Source organism: Delphinapterus leucas, chromosome 4 (genome assembly GCF_059928025.1).
Source record: "Delphinapterus leucas isolate spDelLeu-1000000601 "Yukka" chromosome 4, BTC_Dleu_Yukka2, whole genome shotgun sequence".
NCBI classification, from domain to species: Eukaryota; Metazoa; Chordata; class Mammalia; order Artiodactyla; family Monodontidae; genus Delphinapterus; species Delphinapterus leucas.
The window spans coordinates 42,618,293-42,635,095 of NC_143132.1; the positions used below are offsets into that span (position 1 = coordinate 42,618,293).

At 39.4% G+C, this 16,803-nt stretch overlaps 1 protein-coding gene across 1 annotated transcript in view; it reads right to left on the bottom strand.

Moving 5' to 3' along the window:
* Window positions 1–13,134: 13,134 nt before the first annotated feature.
* PROS1 (protein S) overlaps window positions 13,135–16,803 on the bottom strand; it is a 60,538-nt gene continuing 56,869 nt past the window's right edge. The window contains exon 15 of the mRNA XM_022581298.3: window positions 13,135–15,082. Within this exon, the coding sequence (XP_022437006.1) occupies window positions 14,922–15,082 (161 nt within the window). The 3' untranslated portion in view covers window positions 13,135–14,921. The remainder of the gene's footprint in view (window positions 15,083–16,803) is intronic.

A 16,803-nucleotide genomic window follows, 5' to 3' on the forward strand; every position in this document is an offset into this window, starting at 1 on the left:
CTTACCAAATGCCAGGTACTAAGGTACAGGTAATATCCCTCCTTTCATAAAAATTATAGTCCATGGGAGGACATTGTAAATAAATAGTATACACGGAAGTATATACAAATATGGTTAAGTGCTACAAGGGAGAATGGATGGATTGATTTGGGAAAGTCTGAATAAAGATGGGGAGGACTCTCATAGCGGAATGAAAAACATAATAAGCAAAGGCAAAAGAAAGACAAATGATTAAATGGTACCTGTGAAGGACCACAAAATAAATGACCTGATGAGGTAGAGATGATGGCTGGGGCCAGTAGGAGGGGAAAAGGTTATGAAGGATCTTGGGAACCCTCCAGAGAACTTAAACATAAAGCAATGACTGGCCAGGGAAGTAGTCTGTTTCAAAATGAGATTAACAATAGGACTAGCCCTTTTTGTCTATAATAAGGATTTACTCTTTGTCCTCTGACAGGAGAATTTTGCAGGTAAGGAAGAAGGTAGAAGTCAGGAAAAGGAACTGAGGACGTGTAGCAATTTGTCACATCTGTCCCTCATTACCATGGGTTTTATTTATGCACTAAACTGAAAGCACGAGTGGAGAGAAAGTGGATGCAAAGTGCTACTTTAAAATCTAAGTTGTTAAGAACAAAAAAGGAAAGCATTTAATCATATTATTAAACTTGGCCAACTCATAATAAGTATTTTGTGCTTCTTTTCTCAGCCCTAAGATACACTTTATATGTGGTACATTTTATCATGAAATTAGTAAATATTTCTTAAATTTGAAGTATTACTGAGTAGTCTCATGAATGCAGAGTAATAGAAAGTCACCAGAATAATTTTGAAATACACGTTTTTTTCCTGACTTAACCTCAACATGGCCAAGAGACCACTTTTCTAAATCTAATAGCCTGATGTTTTCCAGTTTCCAGTCAAACATGTAAGTAATAATAAAGCAGATTTTAAAACTACTATCAAAAACACAGCTTTATTAATTTGTTTTCCAGTTTCCAGTCGAACATGTAAGTAATAATAAAGCAGATTTAAAAACTACTATCAAAAACACAGCTTTATTAATTAAACTGATTTTTTTCCTTATTTGAGTTATTTAGCATCTCCCATTCTACCCACCCAACGAGGCCTTATATTTGTTTTTAATAAAAGTGATTTTAAAAATTAAAAAGCAGAAGAACAAAGCATTGAATAATAACTGCCTATATAATGGACTAGGTCATGGAAAATAATTTTTATTTGAATAAATCTATGGTCTACAAGTGAGGGCTATCTTGAATATGAAATTCTAGAGTCTTCTTTCTACTCTCTAAACCACACCATCAGCTATCTGAAAATTATATAGAAGAACCACAATATATCAATGTTCTAAAGTAATTCCTGCAGGAAGCAATATTAGAGGAACTGCATCTAATTGAATTATGCTAGTTAATTATTTCCTAGGTTCCTTACCTTCCCCCTCATATAATTTACAAGAGAGTCAGAATCTATTTCTTTTATTAAATGAACATTAACATGAGTGCTTAGTAGATTAGCATTTCTATTCTTGCACCACAATGAATCTGAATGTATGTTCTAATGGTATTGGTGAAAACTGTGATGGTGTAGACACATAGCATTAAATACATCTTTCAAGCTTTTCAAATTTTACCCTTTTTCTAAATCTGGCACTGTCAAACAAAGGGACAGATTTCGATCAAGTGGAAGGTACAGTCTCTTCTTCAGCACAAAAATGGAACCAGGTAAAACAAAACAGCCTGTTACCATTTTCAAGAAAGGCCTGAGACAAAATTGGAATGTATCAGTGAATAAAGTTGGATCTGTAGAAATCACTCCTTTCAAACCTATTTGTGGACTTTCACATGGCAAGTTTCTGGTCCTGTAAGGCTCAACCATTGCGATGCCACAATTTTAATAAATTCTATGAATTCACCCAAACTTCCTCTAATAATAACAATAATAAAAATAACAATAACAAATGCTTATATATCACTTATTATGGGCAATTTAATCTTCACATCAACCCAGTAAGCTAGGCACAATTATTATCACATTGTACAGATGAGGAAACAGACACAGAGACAATAAGTAACTTACCCAAGTTCACACAGCTAGTTAGTGATGGAACTGGCGTTTAAACCAAATAGTATGACTCCAGAATTCATGCTCATAATACTAACATGATATTCCTCTCAGTCTCTCTGTTCTTTCAAATTTTAACACCTATTTAATATGAATTTTAGAAATATAATAAATGTAATGGGATGAATGGTGCTCCACCCCCCCCCCAAGAAAAAGGTACGGCCATGTCTTAATCCCCCAAACCTATGAATGTTACTTTACTTGGAAAAAAGGTCTTTGCAGATGTAATTAAATTAAAGATATTGAGATGAGATTACCCTGGCTTACCCTGATGGGCCCTAAATCCATCCTTGAAAGAGACAGATGCACAGAGGAAAAGATATACACAGAGGAGAAAGCAGTGTAAAGATGGAGACAGATTGGAGTGATATGGTCACAAGCCAAGAAAGCCAAGGAATGCTGACAGCCACCAGAAGTTGGAAGAGGTAAGAAGTGGATTCTCTTCTAGAGCCCCCAGAGAAAGCACAGCTCTGCCAGATTTCATACTTCTGGCCTCTACAACTGAGAATAAATTTCTGCTGTTTCAGGCCACCAGCTTTGTAGTAATTGGTTACAGCAGCCTCCAGAAATGAATACAAGAAATAATGAGTTGGCTTTGGATGGCTACACTGGAAACACATTTTGAGAAATTGTTGAGGGTGATGTTCTGGAGCCAGCTCGGACAGGCTGGCAAGAGTCGATTTTTGAGTATTGAAGAATATTGCCAACTGGTTGTTAAACTGCTGCCAATCAGGGGTCCCCTCGCCCCCCAAAGTCACTTTCCCATTTCACCACTACCTCTACTTTAAGCAGTCTTGGGAGCTAAGGTGGTTCACTCTTAGCCTGGGTCTCCAGTGTCTTCAGTTCTCACTCACTGCAGCTAGTAGCCTCTAGACTCTAACAATAGGAAATGTCTTCCTTTCATTAGGAAAGGCATCTTATGTCCTATAGCTAGTTTTAATTACTATTGGTAGTATGTATAGGGATAGGAAGAGGTGTGGATAAAGCAAGATAGGAACATGAAGAGCTGCTAAACATGAGGATTTTTATTATAATAGATTTATTATAAAAGCTAGTTAAGGGACTTCCCTGGTGGCGCAGTGGTTAAGAATCTGCCTGCCAATGCAGGGGACACTGGTTCGAGCCCTGGTCCGGGAAGATCCCACATGCCGCAGAGCAACTAAGCCCATGTGCCGCAACTACTGAGCCTGCACTCTAGAGCCTGCAAGCCACAACTACTGAAGCCCGCGCACCTAGAGCCCGTGCTCCAAACAAGAGAAGCCACTGCAATGAGAAGCCCACGCACCGCAATGAAGAGTAGCCCCCGCTCACCGCAACTAGAGAAGCCTGTGTGCAGCAACAAAGACCCAACGCAGCCAAAATTTTTTTAATTTTTAAAAAGCTAGTTAAGCAGGGTATATTCAACACCCCACCACCACCATTTCTCTCTACCCATCTCATATACATACTTCTACTCTAACATTAATTTTATATTTTTATAGAATAATTACTGAGATCAGACATTCTCAAGCCAAAAGACATTTTAACTAAAAACTTGGGGGTATGGTGACTGCCTAAAACCTAAAAACATGACTCTACTGCCTGAATGGCTGTTGATTTACCCTATGCCTTTTCTTTCTAAATCAAAACTTTTACCTAATGCCCGGCTACAGAACACCTTCTGTTATGAATTGCACTGTACTCTCCCAAAATTCATATGTTGAAGTCCTAACCCATGTTATCTCATAATGTGTCCTTATTTGGAGACAGGATCTCTACAGAAGTAATCAAGTTAAATGGGGTTGTTAGAGTGGGGCTTAATCCAGTGTGACTGTTGTCCTTCGAAGGAGGGGAAATTTGGAGACAGACATGTAAGAAGGGAGAAGATGTGAAGATACAGGGAGGAGATGGTCATCTACAAGCCAGGGAGAGAAGCCTAGAACAGATTCTCTCCTCATAGCCCTTAGCAGGAACCAAACCTTGCCAACACTGCCATCTGGCTTTTTACCATCCACACCGGGCTGCTGAAAGCACTAGGGGCAGGGTGTACAATACCCACTCGGTGCAGTTCCTGGATAGTTTCTTCTATTCCTTATGTTCCCAGTTGGCATTTTCCTTCAGCACTGGTTTGATTGCTGTAACCCACCAATAGAGGTTTGCAGGGTTAGACCTTGTAGGATACCAATGTCCAATACTTTCTCTGGTTTGGGGCATTCTCATGGGGGAGAATGCCCAATTTTCATTAGTAAAGGGATCTTCCTGACTAACCCTTTGCCCTTGATAACCATCAATGGCACAGAAGGGGCTAGAAAACTTCTGAGGGAGACTGTGTATTAGAGTACATTCAGCTTCAGTGGCCCTCACCTGGAGGCAGTGCTGGCCTGCATCCTATACTCAAGCTATGGGAGGCACCCACCTCTAATAGGACTGTATCCCTGAGGCTGGAGCAAGCAGAGCATCAGGGATGGTAGAGGCAGGTGGGGAAGGTCTGAACTTTCCACAGGCTGACCAGCACAGTGTTGGGTTACCAATCTATCTGTTTAGCTGTGGTCCCGACAGCAATGAAGTCAAACCACATTTGCTTCTGGGTCACTTTTACCAGACCCTTTACAGCCGATTAGGATAGCCTTTTGGCTTTCCGAGCTCCCTCTGTCTCTGGTCTTTCCCCTAGCCCATACCCATTCTTGGAATTTGTATTTCCCCAGATTCCACTCCTTAGGGTCCTAATCAGGCTTTGTCACAAGCGCTGGGACCTTAATCCGTGGCAGTTTGCACCCTCCTAGCTTTGCATCATAAATGTCTTGTCCCACACCTGAACTCAGTGTGGATATCAGAGTCCCATACAGCATCAGTATACATCAGCGTACTGCGGGTGGACTGGAGTAGCTTGGCTTTCATTTCTGCAGTGAATGTGGACTTATGAAGGCCTTCAAAGACAGGGATGTAGGTGGCCTGTCTCATTCCCAACTCCCTAAGAATTCATTGTACCTCCTCTGTATATTTCCAGGGCCCCACATGACCAGGGATTCCCCCTCATTGAGCCAAGCATCTGCAGGACAGAATAATCCAATCTATAAGGGAGTGAGTCCCTTGAACACCTTTCCCACCCAGCACCGTGCAGGTGCTGCTGGAGGGCAGGTGATGCTGCTCATTTTCTCTGCTTCCTGCTGGTCAAAGAAATGCCATCACCCCCCATATCCTATAACCACACTAACCATGCCTGGATACTTTCCCTGGCCTTTTGCTGGAACTTGGCAACTATATCAATAAGCTCAGAGGGAAAATATTTTCTCATCATGAATGTTTCTTGAATTGGGGGCTGTCCTGCTGGCTGGGATCATTGTTGCTGTGCTTTTGCTTTCCTTTGTATTAGGGGTCAGATGGGCATAGCATATTTCTTCCATTTCACTATTACCACAACATCTTCCTCTTCACTCTCCTCACTTTCCCAGGGATTCCATCCCTTAGGGTCCTAATCAGGCTTTATCACAAGGTCTGGGACCTTAATCTATGGCAGTTTGCACCCTCCTAGCTTTGCAAAACACACACTAAGGTTTCCAACTTCTTATCCTGCTCTCTCACCTTGTCTGCCAGCCCCTAAACTAGCAGAGCAGTGGACACCTGCACATCCCCTTCTCTAACCTTAGCTCTTCTTCCAACTTTCTAACCTGAGCTTCAGCCTCTAGTTGGGCATCGGGATTCAGCGACATACCCACAGCAGAGGACAGCTCACTGGACAGCCATGTATTTATTTTCTCTGCTGCAGTGCACTCTACACAGTTCCTCAAACAAGTGCACTAGACCAGCTGGTGTTTTCAAGGGCACCCGTGTACTCACATAGCAGTCCACAAGCATCTAACATACAGAACACCCCCACTACCCCACATGGAGGTCAATGGCCAATCCAGAATTTCCCCCAACAATGCCTCTCTCCCAGCATTCGTTTCTTGGGTCTCCTGCCTAGCTTGCCAATTGCTAGTTAGAAACCTCAATAAGGAGGTTTCTAACTAGCAATAACTGGAGGGAGTTGTCCAGGTGAAATCTGAAACTGGCCCCATTTGTGGAGGGCAGGGATACACCAAAGAAATTGGCAGGCCACTCCAGATTGGTAGGTGGGAGGTCTAATAAGCAGAGGTGGGAGGTTTAATAAGCAAGGGAACTTATTTATAGTTTACTTACTTATAGTTCCAGGCAGCTGCAAGACAAGTGATTTCTGCACCCACCTGCCAAAACCTTAAGAGTGTCTGAAGAGGCCTCAACTGGGTTCAGTCATGTGTACCCTCCAGATGGTCTCAACAACACATTGATCTCTCAAGGCTGCATTCTTGCAAATGGCTCCCACTGTGGGAACAGTGGACAGTGTATATTCTAAGCGCAGGAGAGGGCATGAGGAGCCTCCAATTGGCCAGGTCCAGCTCTCGGATCAAATGGGGGTCACATCCTATTGATTCCTCCTCCAACACTATGTCACCATATATTGTATTTACAATAAAAACATCTGTAGGAAGTACAGAGGTTTGTTTATTTTCCCTCAATTTTAGAGCATTCATGTTTAGTGGAGATCATCTAAAGTAATTTTGTTTCCGATTGCAGCTTCGTCAATGGCAGATTTGAGATATTCGTTCATATCTACATGCCAAAATCTTTAAAATCTGATTGCTGAGTTCCCAGGAAGTTTTTAAAAGTCACAATTTTGACAGCAACATAGTCCAGTTCATCTAGAAATCCATGTACATATACCTATGCAATACTACAGACAGCACTTGTTTATATCCCAAACTTCTGATACAACCAAATAAAACAATAAAATCAGAAAGTATGATAATTTGCAAAAGAACTATGTAAGTTTTACCAAGACTCTCTAAACTTGTATAAAGATAAATTCAAGAGAAAATTTGATATTTCAATCCAAAAAGGGTTGTTTTTAGAACATTTTTAAGAGCCATAACAAGCACAGCATGAAACTCATAGAAGAGTTTGCCTCAGCAGATCCACTGCCAAAGCAGTATTTTCTTAACAATGGAAGAAGATGATTTAGAAAAAAGAGTTATCTGCCAGATTATATTTTACGCCAAAAATTTGGTTTGTTTTAGAACCATACACATTTTCAGACTTTTACTTTCTGTATGAAAAGTATACTTACTGTGAGTTTTTTTTATACAACCATTATTTTTCATAAGGTATAAAAGGTATATTACATACTAGAATAAGTTACTTTTCCTATGGTAGAAGGGGGAATTTGGGGTATGTTTTTCATAAAATCTTTTTATCAAAAACATGGCAAAATAAGACACTTTAAAAGTAGGTTTTAGAAATATAGCTTTTACTGAATGACTTAAATAAGAACACTCCTGAAAAACAACAGGAAATTTTATTTCATAGTGGGCATCTACAAGGGGTTGCCAGGACCTCTTCTTTGAGGTTGCCTGGACTCTCATCCCCATCCCACCCACCTTGCTTCATGGGAGATGCAGATTTCTGTGATGCATCTTAGAATCACCCGTAGGGTCTTAAAACTCTCTATTGCCCAGACTGCACACAAAACCAGTTAAAAGAGAATCCTGGGCTGGAGCCTGGAGGCTGAAGGCTGGAGTCTAGAGGCTGGGGGTAGGGGTGGAGGAGAGGAGGTGAGTGGTCAGTGTGTTTAAAGGTCCACAGGTGATTTCACTATGCAGCCAAATTTGAGAACCACTAGTTTAATGTAAGCCCACTTTGCCTTCACACCATTGTTGATTGGTTTGGTATTGAGCACCTAACCCAGGCCGAGCCAATCAGATCCTTCCCTTGGAATTCTGAAACTGTAACTGAAAGGTAATAATGATTATTACTCTGCCACGTCTGAGCTGTATGTGACTTGAACATGTAAATTCAGAAGCAGTTGGCAGCCATGTTCCATAATGTATCTGAAGAACTGAAGACACCAGTAGGTATTGTTAGAGCAAAATGTAGTTGCTCAGAGAGAAACAGCAAAGACAAACAACACTAAGGAAATTTCCTTAGTTCACTATAGCAATCCAAGCTCCAGGAATAGTCTTTCATCCCTTGAATTCCATAAGTTAACCAAATACCTTTCAAAAAATTCTCTTTTTGCTTAAGCTAGTTCCAGTTGAGTCTGTTATTTGCAACCAATGGGGTCCTAACTCATTTATGTCAGTAGCAGTGCAGCATTTAGTGTTAAGTATGGAGAGTCTGATTTTTGTTTAATATAAAGAGCTATCTAACAGTCAGAGCTGACTGTGGCAGACATGGAAGTGTGCTGTTTAGACCACGTTCAAGAGAACCTGCTACAGGGAACAGAGTTGACTGACAGCCCCATTCCTGGCAGAATGTCAGAAGATCATCACCCTTATCTACTTCTATAGAGGATTACTGATGACAGATTTCAGGGACACTTTGGGGTGTACACTCTCTAGCAGCTACCTGGCCAAGAGCTCCAACTCCAGGGCACGGAACATCATCTCCACACCAAGTTATGGTTGCCACCATCCTCACCTTGGATAAACTAGCTGAGCAGCCTCTTCTTCTTCCTGCCTCATTCTGTGTTTTTCTATCTCTTATTCTTTCTGACTTTGTCTCTATGTCTCTCTTTTCTATAATTTTCCTTTCTCATTTCTTTAACGTTTTTCCCTTTTAATTTTTATCATTTTCCTCATTTCCTGCTTTGTTTTCTCAGACATACTCATCTTTTATTTATCTCTATGTCTGCCTCTCTTTCTTCTTTTTGCTTCTGGCACTCCTTCCCTCTTTCATTCCCTTTGTAATTTGTTCTTTCTGTATGCTTGGCTCATCTTCCTTTGCTCAACCTAATTTTTTTTCTCTTTCTGTATTTAACCTGGTCTTTTCTTCTCTGTTTCTCTTTCCTCTCTCCGTTCGTTCTTCTCTCACCTTTTCTTCTTTCACCTTTTCCTTTCAAATTTCTATTGCTACTTCATTATCTCTGTCTCTCTTTAATCTCTTTGTAGATCTCGTCACTGCCTACTTTTATTTAAGTGTCTACAGAAAAGTAGATACTTCTTTTTGTATTTTTTTCTCTATCTCTACCTTACCTTCTTCACCCAGTATCTTTTTGTATTCTTTGCTTCCTCTTTTTCCCCTCCTTTATTCTTTATTTTGTATCTTACCAAATGTTTCACTGACTCTGTTTTTGTATCCTTATCTTCTCTCATTTTCTCTTTTCTTCATTGTCTTTTTCTCTCCTACTGGCTTTGTGCACATACACACATACATACCCCTATTCCTCTCTATCCTTTTCTTCTGTCCCTATTTCAAACTCATTGTTTTGCTTTATGTTTGTGTGCACGTGCTTGCACGCATGTGTGTGTGTGTGTGTGTGTATACATCCACATGCACACAGGTGACAAAAGAATGGGGAGAAGGGTGCATGAGGTTAGAGAGGTACTCGGAGCCTGGATCTGTGGCTTGTTACTCTGGCTAACCAGGGGAATCATCTGATTTAGTTGTCTGGGATGGGGCCAGTGAATCTAATAAGCATTTGGGTTGAGATCCACTGGTTTAAAGATGAAAGCCCTTGAAAGCTAGGATTAAATATATGTACTTCAAGCAATGACTGATAAGGAAACAAAAGAGGTTTTGAGGATTATAGTGAAATAAGATCTCTGTGTGACAGATCATCTGAAAACATTGTGGAGAACAGGACTTGGAAGCAGAGAAACTAATGGAAATTCATATCTATCTTATTGGGCCTAATTCAAAATAGCACCTTACTAGATTTCCATTTGAAATTCATTTCTTCCTCCCCATAACCCCCTGCAAATGCTTGTTTGTTGAAGCTCTTGCCAAACTTGGGTCCATATCTGAATTACTTCTCCATTTGTCTGCTATCCCCTAGACTGTGAATATATTGACAACAGGAGTAGGGCACTTTCTCCATTGTTTTCCTAGGACAGTATTAGCCCAGAGTTCTAATTACAGTAGTTCCTTGGTATCCAAGGAAGACTGGCTCTAGAAGCTCCCCAAGGATACCAAAATCCAAGGATGCTGACGTCTCTTATATAAAATGGTTTCACATTTGCATATAACCTATGCACACCTTCCTGTATACTTTAAATAACCTCTAGAGTACTTGTAGTACCTAATACAATGTAAATACTATGTAAATAGTTGCCAAAGTGTGGCAAATTCAAGTTTTGCTTTTTGGAGCTTTCTGGAATTATTTTTTCCTGAATATTTTCCATCCTTGGCCGATTGAATCTGCCTATGCAGAACCTACAGATACAGAGGGCCCACTGCATGTAAGTTTTCAGAATCATTATCAGCATTTGCTTAATTGAATTAAATAATACACATTTGTCTCAAAACCATTAAGTTGATAATATTGTCAGCTAATACTCAATGAGACACCAGGTTATATGTAGAGCTGGAGACAGAATTTGTTCACACCAACAATATAACATTTACTAAATGATGGGATAACTAGTAAGAATACAGGTGCCCTATAAAGTTTTGAATTTGGCCGTGGACTCTTGAGCCAGACATCCTGGGTTCGAATCTTACCCTGACAACTTGCTACATATACAAAAAAGTCTAAGACTGTGCTATTTTCTATACCCAGCTCTTAATTTCTGTGGCTACCTTGTACATGCCAAGTTGGCTCATGAAGATACTCATCTCTGAAGGCTCCAGCCTCAGTCCCAGTGTTCAATATGCTTTATTTAATTACATTTTTATACTTATTACATTTATATTTATTATTTATATAATTTATTATTATTTTATATTTATTATTTGTGAACTCCAGATAATAATGTTAGATCCTTCTTACGTCAGCTAGATATTGTCCCAATCTTCCTTCTCTTCAAACCAATTTAGAGAAACATCAAAGTTAAGCAAGTGGTTTCTCCATCTGGAGACTAGTTACAGAATGAGATTTCAAATTCCACCATTTGAAACTTGAACAAGAAAGAGAATGTCTCACTAGTAAACTGCAAATTTTATCATATTATTTCTCTCTTAGAATTAGGGTTATTTTTGGAGAGGGCTTCTTGTGGGAAGTAGGTTAGCAAAAAATGAGTCTGTAAGTCCACTGGATGCTATTCTTATCCACAAGGCAATTGCTAAACCATGGCAGGTCCAGAGCACTGCAGAAGTGGTTGACTGTGGCTCAGGAAACACCTCACAGCCTCAGTGCTCTGCTACTTGTTTCAAACCTCTCTAAGCTCAGTTCCCCTCTATTTCTGACCCTCTTAGCTTCACATATCTTGGTTCAATCTGCTTTGGTAATCTGGCCTTGCATTGTTTATATTAATAGGTACCAGAAAGCCTCATAGGGTGCCTCCCATGTAACTGCCCCTCACCTTCACACTCTGTAAACATGAACACAAGATAGCCATGGGCTGGGACTGGACCCAAGCACATCACTGGATGAACCTCTGACAAATGCCTCTTCTATAGGAGAAGATCCAATTTTCAAATAAAAGTTCTCTGCTAAAGCTTGAAGCCTGGTATAGCAAGTAACTCATGTGCAAGATTAGTCAATTCAGTCTCATTTGTAAAAAACAAACTACTCCTATATAGGAGCAATGATTAAGTTTTATTGCTTCAATTTCTGAGGATGACCTAAAAAGGACCAGCTTTGTAACTCCAAGGAACAGGAGTTTGAGGTCTACCATGGGCCTAATTGAGTATTATCACTTCCTATTCAGTTGAACTTAGCTCATCAGACATTTTACTACCTTTGACTCCACATGCACAGAGTAGGTGCTCGATGAATATTTGTTGCTGGACGAATTAGAAATTTATCACACTTATCCCTAGAGGTTCCAGAGTCCCTGTCTTCTCCCAAACTCATGTTATTAATAGCAATATCAAGACATCTGAAGTGAAATTATTTTAAATATCACAGTCTTCTTCTATACTGACCATAAAGATTAAAGGCCTAAGGGATTTCCAGAAGAAATAAAGGCAATTATTAAACAGACATACAAAAAAAGTCTTCTCTCCAGCAATAATACCAGTTCCAGAATGAAAAGAAAATTGGAAATACTCTGTAAGGCTCACATATGGTGACTGAGACTGCAAGTACAATTTCCAACAGGAGAATGAGGTGAATAACTCTGTTCTCACAAATTAACCATTATTTTCACTAATATGTAACCCATCTCTGCAAATGGTAAGGTCTAGGGGAAGTCTGCAATGACCCTGTCACTTAGATTTTTTTCATGACGCAAAGCTCAAATAGCACCAAATATCCTGTTTGGCCTTCATGAAACCACTGTTCTCTACTACTCTTTAAAAGTAGGAATCTGTATATCTTGGCAAAGATCAAGATCAAAGGTCTAGACCCCTTCTCTTTCTAAGTCATATGTAAGTGCATCTCAAGATAGATATAGTTTATAAATGAGTCTCTGGAGCCTCTATGAAGATCACTGCATGTTGGAAAGTTTCTGTTTTTCATGGGAAATGTGAAATTGATCTCCATAGCTATCCTTGTATCTGGGCATAATTAAATGAGAATCAGAGAACTCCTCCCCAAAGAAAATTCATTTTTCCCTTTCTTCCTTTTTTTAAAATTTTCATTTACTTTCAGTTTTACTACTTCCTTGCTTTTTTACACCACTGTAATTATCAATAGTTGCTTGCTGAAATTCATCAACCATAGTACATGATGGTTATCAGGAGAGAAGCTACATCCAATAAGATTATCTAGGGCTTCCCTGGTGACGCAGTGGTTGAGAGTCCGCCTGCCGATGCAGAGGACACGGGTTCGTGCCCCGGTCTAGGAAGATCCCACAGGCCGCGGAGCAGCTGGGCCCGTGAGCCATGGCCGCTGAGCCTGCGCGTCCGGAGCCTGTGCTCCGCAGCGGGAGAGGCCACAACAGTGAGAGGCCCGCGTACCGCAAAAAAAAAAAAAAAAAAGATTATCTAGCACAATTTCTGGCACATGTCAAACACTCAATACATGTTACTTTTGCTTTTCTTCTCTTTCTGAGCATCAGTCTACAACTCAACCATAACTATTAATCAAATATTTGAACTTTATCTGTCTTTCCTAAAGAACTACTTGCTGCATGAAGAGTTGCATGTATATTTTTGTAATTTTATGTTCTGTTCAAAGACGTGATAGAAAAGAGATATTATTCATATAAATTTTAAAAATATCAGCAATTAATTATGTTTTACATGATGTAAAATATCTATAGTGGAAAAAGGTTTATTTTCTAAAACTGTCAGTGAAGCATCTGCTGCATACCTCATGTGAATGGTAGGTTTGAGAGGGCTAAAACTGCCACCTGAAATGCATTACCAATGCAAGTACCTAGCAATCTTACCTCCTTACTTTAAAGATATGATATTACAAAGACAAAATTAACTGTGTCCCTCTGTGGTTATCCTCTCATTAAAATCTGTTCTAGTTTTCATAGTTCCTTTTGTTCTTCAACAATCACATTCTAGGAACTAACTCTGGCAACTGAAGTTTGATTCAGGAAAAACTATGAATGTCCACATTACTCATTCTCTCATTCATTCTTTCCATCCTTAGGTTCTGCCTTTTCTAATCTATAGCTTGTGTGACCCACACAACCAAATTTAAGGAAAGTACCCATCCCAGGTTTCTACATTCTAACACAATCTAGAATCTCATCCTCATAAAATCCAATTACCAAACAGTAAGATTCATGTGTTGCTCTCATGAAAATTTGTCCCACTTATTTTCTAATTCAGTAAAGCTACTGGTTCAAATGTACCAGGTGAAAGAAAGATGAAGTCTTAGCTGGTTCCCCTGAGGGACTGTTTTGGAATAAAGCTTTAAGGGCTTCCACTTGATTCATACTTAATAGGCCAATGTCTCTTCTGCCTTCATGAGGAAAAAACGAAAACAAAAAAGTATCTGCTCTGATCAATAGTGTCACCAGCAAAGCCCATTAACAATTTCTCGGTAATAAAATAAAGTCTAACCTTTTTCTTTTCCTTTGTGCTCAATTTTCACTTGTTCACAGGGGGCCGCATGCTGAGGCCTCACACCTGCCCTTCAGACCAGAGTTCCTCCTAAGAAACAACCGTGCCAACACCTTAGTTTAGGGGCCCACGTGCAGAAGCGCCGAGCAGGACCCTCAGTTCAAGATGGCGGCGGCGGGCCATGTGCAGAGATGCTACGCCAGGCACTGCGATCTGGAGCGTGAGCAGCACAGCTGTGCCGGCCCGGGGAGAACCCCACCCCCTCCTGCTGAGATCCTTGTAAAGCAGCCCCGCCCACGGCCTGTCGGGAGAGCTTGTGCTGCGTGTGCTCTAGAGCGGGAGCTCCCACCTCTCCATTCTCTCATCAGAGAACAAAGCTTTCCTTTGCTTCTGAACCCAACTCAGTCTCCTTCTATTGGTTCAAGATACACCAGGCAGAAGGTCCTTTATTGGGGACTGACTTGAGAGGGACTGGTAACAGTGGTATTTAGTCACGTGTACTTTTGTTTGGATTCCAACAAAGGTTTAACTTCCTTGCCTTCCCACACACACACACAAAAAAGATATTTAAACACTAGTTCATGATGATAAAATTAAATTTTACAAACATAAAAATGAAGAAATGTCATTTGTAGCAAAAAATTCAAATTAAAAATTTTTGTAGGTTTCATTATTTAATTTCTAGACAGAACAGAAGAATTTTTTTAATGCAATTTGTATCACAAGAGAATCTTGTTTTCTTGAAAAAGGACCTTTTTAAAATTCCACGTTAAAGTACCACGAAATAATCAAGGTCTGCACATCACAGGTAGAACCCTTCAGCTATTATTGAAACATAAGTATAATTACACACTGGAAAAAGATATTATCAGCAGAGAAAAGATGCCTTAAGTATTCTTTGTCTTTTTCCAAACTGATGGACACGAGTGAGCTCTAATATCATTATGTTTAGAAATGGCTTCATCCAGATCCAACTGTACACCATTAATGTTCACTTCCATACAGCCATTATAAAAGGCATTCACTGGTGTGGCACTGAATGGAACATCTGTAAAAACAGAATATTAAAATATTAGCCCAGGATTAGCATCTTACTTGCTTATAGTTAGAGGAATTATTCAGACTGCCCATTCCCAACCAAAATCTAATCCTAAAGGAAAAGTTAATAATGTAATTCTGTTCAATAAATTCATATTAAGTGACTCCTGTGTATATAAGGTATTGTGCTTGGCACTGAATTCAGCATAGCATGAGTTCCTATGATTGCGTAAACAGTTCCAGCCAAACCTTAGGTAAAGAAACATACTTTAAAAAGAGTAGAAAATAGCGTATTCTTCCTTGTGATGTTCTACTTTATTATTTCCTCTTTAAATCTGAGCAATAGTTTAAGCATTATTAAGTCATTTTTTCAACTCAAAATTATAGTTACTTGGAAATCTTTTTTAAATGCCACAATAAATATATCTCTTTTATTTTTGCTGGAATTCTATATTTTCCAACGAAATAGTGTCTTGCTGAGCATATGATAGCAGGCCGTGATAGGGAATTCACTTTTATGTAATGTTTGGTGTTCTGAAAAATAACAGTTTTAATAATACTTCAGTAAATAGGGCCTCTAGGCCTTTCTACACTTTCACTCTCCTTATCAAACTTAATACTTAGGCGACACCCTTGGATTCCTAAGAACTGTGGTTCATCTTCAAAACATCCATCTCTCTACTTGCTTCCTCTTTTTTTGGCATCTCATCTCCATAAATTTTAATCCCAATGGATATTCTTCAGCCCTTATTCTTCCTCCTCAGTGTCTTATGCAAAAATATATATATATACTTCAAATGTCCCACTTCTAACTTGCCAATGTAGTGAATAAGTCCATACTTTTCTATGGGCTCATAGCATTTTTTAAGAAAACCTTTCAAGTCTGGCTGACTATCATAGGTTATACCACTGTTATAAATATCCTCAGAATCATCTATTTCCCCTGATTTTTAATTCATAACATGCAATTTAACATGCCTATTTTGCATATCAATTAATTTACCCATCCCACAGTTCACACTCTCAATGTCTCAATTTCCAGTTCTCCTCAATTTTCCCTCACTCTTTTTCTAAACACGTCTTGCCTAAAGTCAGTTCTCAGCGCTGTTGCCAAAGTCCTGGAACCACTGAAATTCTGATATTTTCACTTCTTTTGAACTCTTTCATTGTTTGTTTGATTTCCTAAAATTGCATTCAACTAATTTGTGAATCAGGTAGTAGGTGGATTTCAATGCAGAATTCATTCATTTGAACTGTAATTTTACTTCCTAATAATTAATCACGTTAATGTAACTATGTATCTATATCTATCCATGGATCTATCAATCCATCGATTTATAACTTTTGCAGCCTATTTACTTCTTTTTTCTTTTTGTATATCTTGGCCGCGCCGCATGACTGGCAGGATTTCAGTTCTCGACCAGGGACTGAACCCGGGCCATGGCAACGAAAGCACTGAATCCTAACCACTGGACCGCCAAGGAATTTTCCTACAGCCTATTTACTTCTATTCCCCCAAAACCCAGATAAAATTTCCATATATGGGAAATGAACACACCGAGCAGTTAAAGTAACTTAATGAAGGTTACTAGAAGTCTAGACATCAAACTCAGAATTCTCCCCATGAGAATAACATGCAAATGGTATTTGAAAATGCTTCTAAAAAATTTTCTGCCTCAATTTTTTTGTCATTTAAAGAAAAGTGTTGATGGCAATTTTATGTTTTCCAAT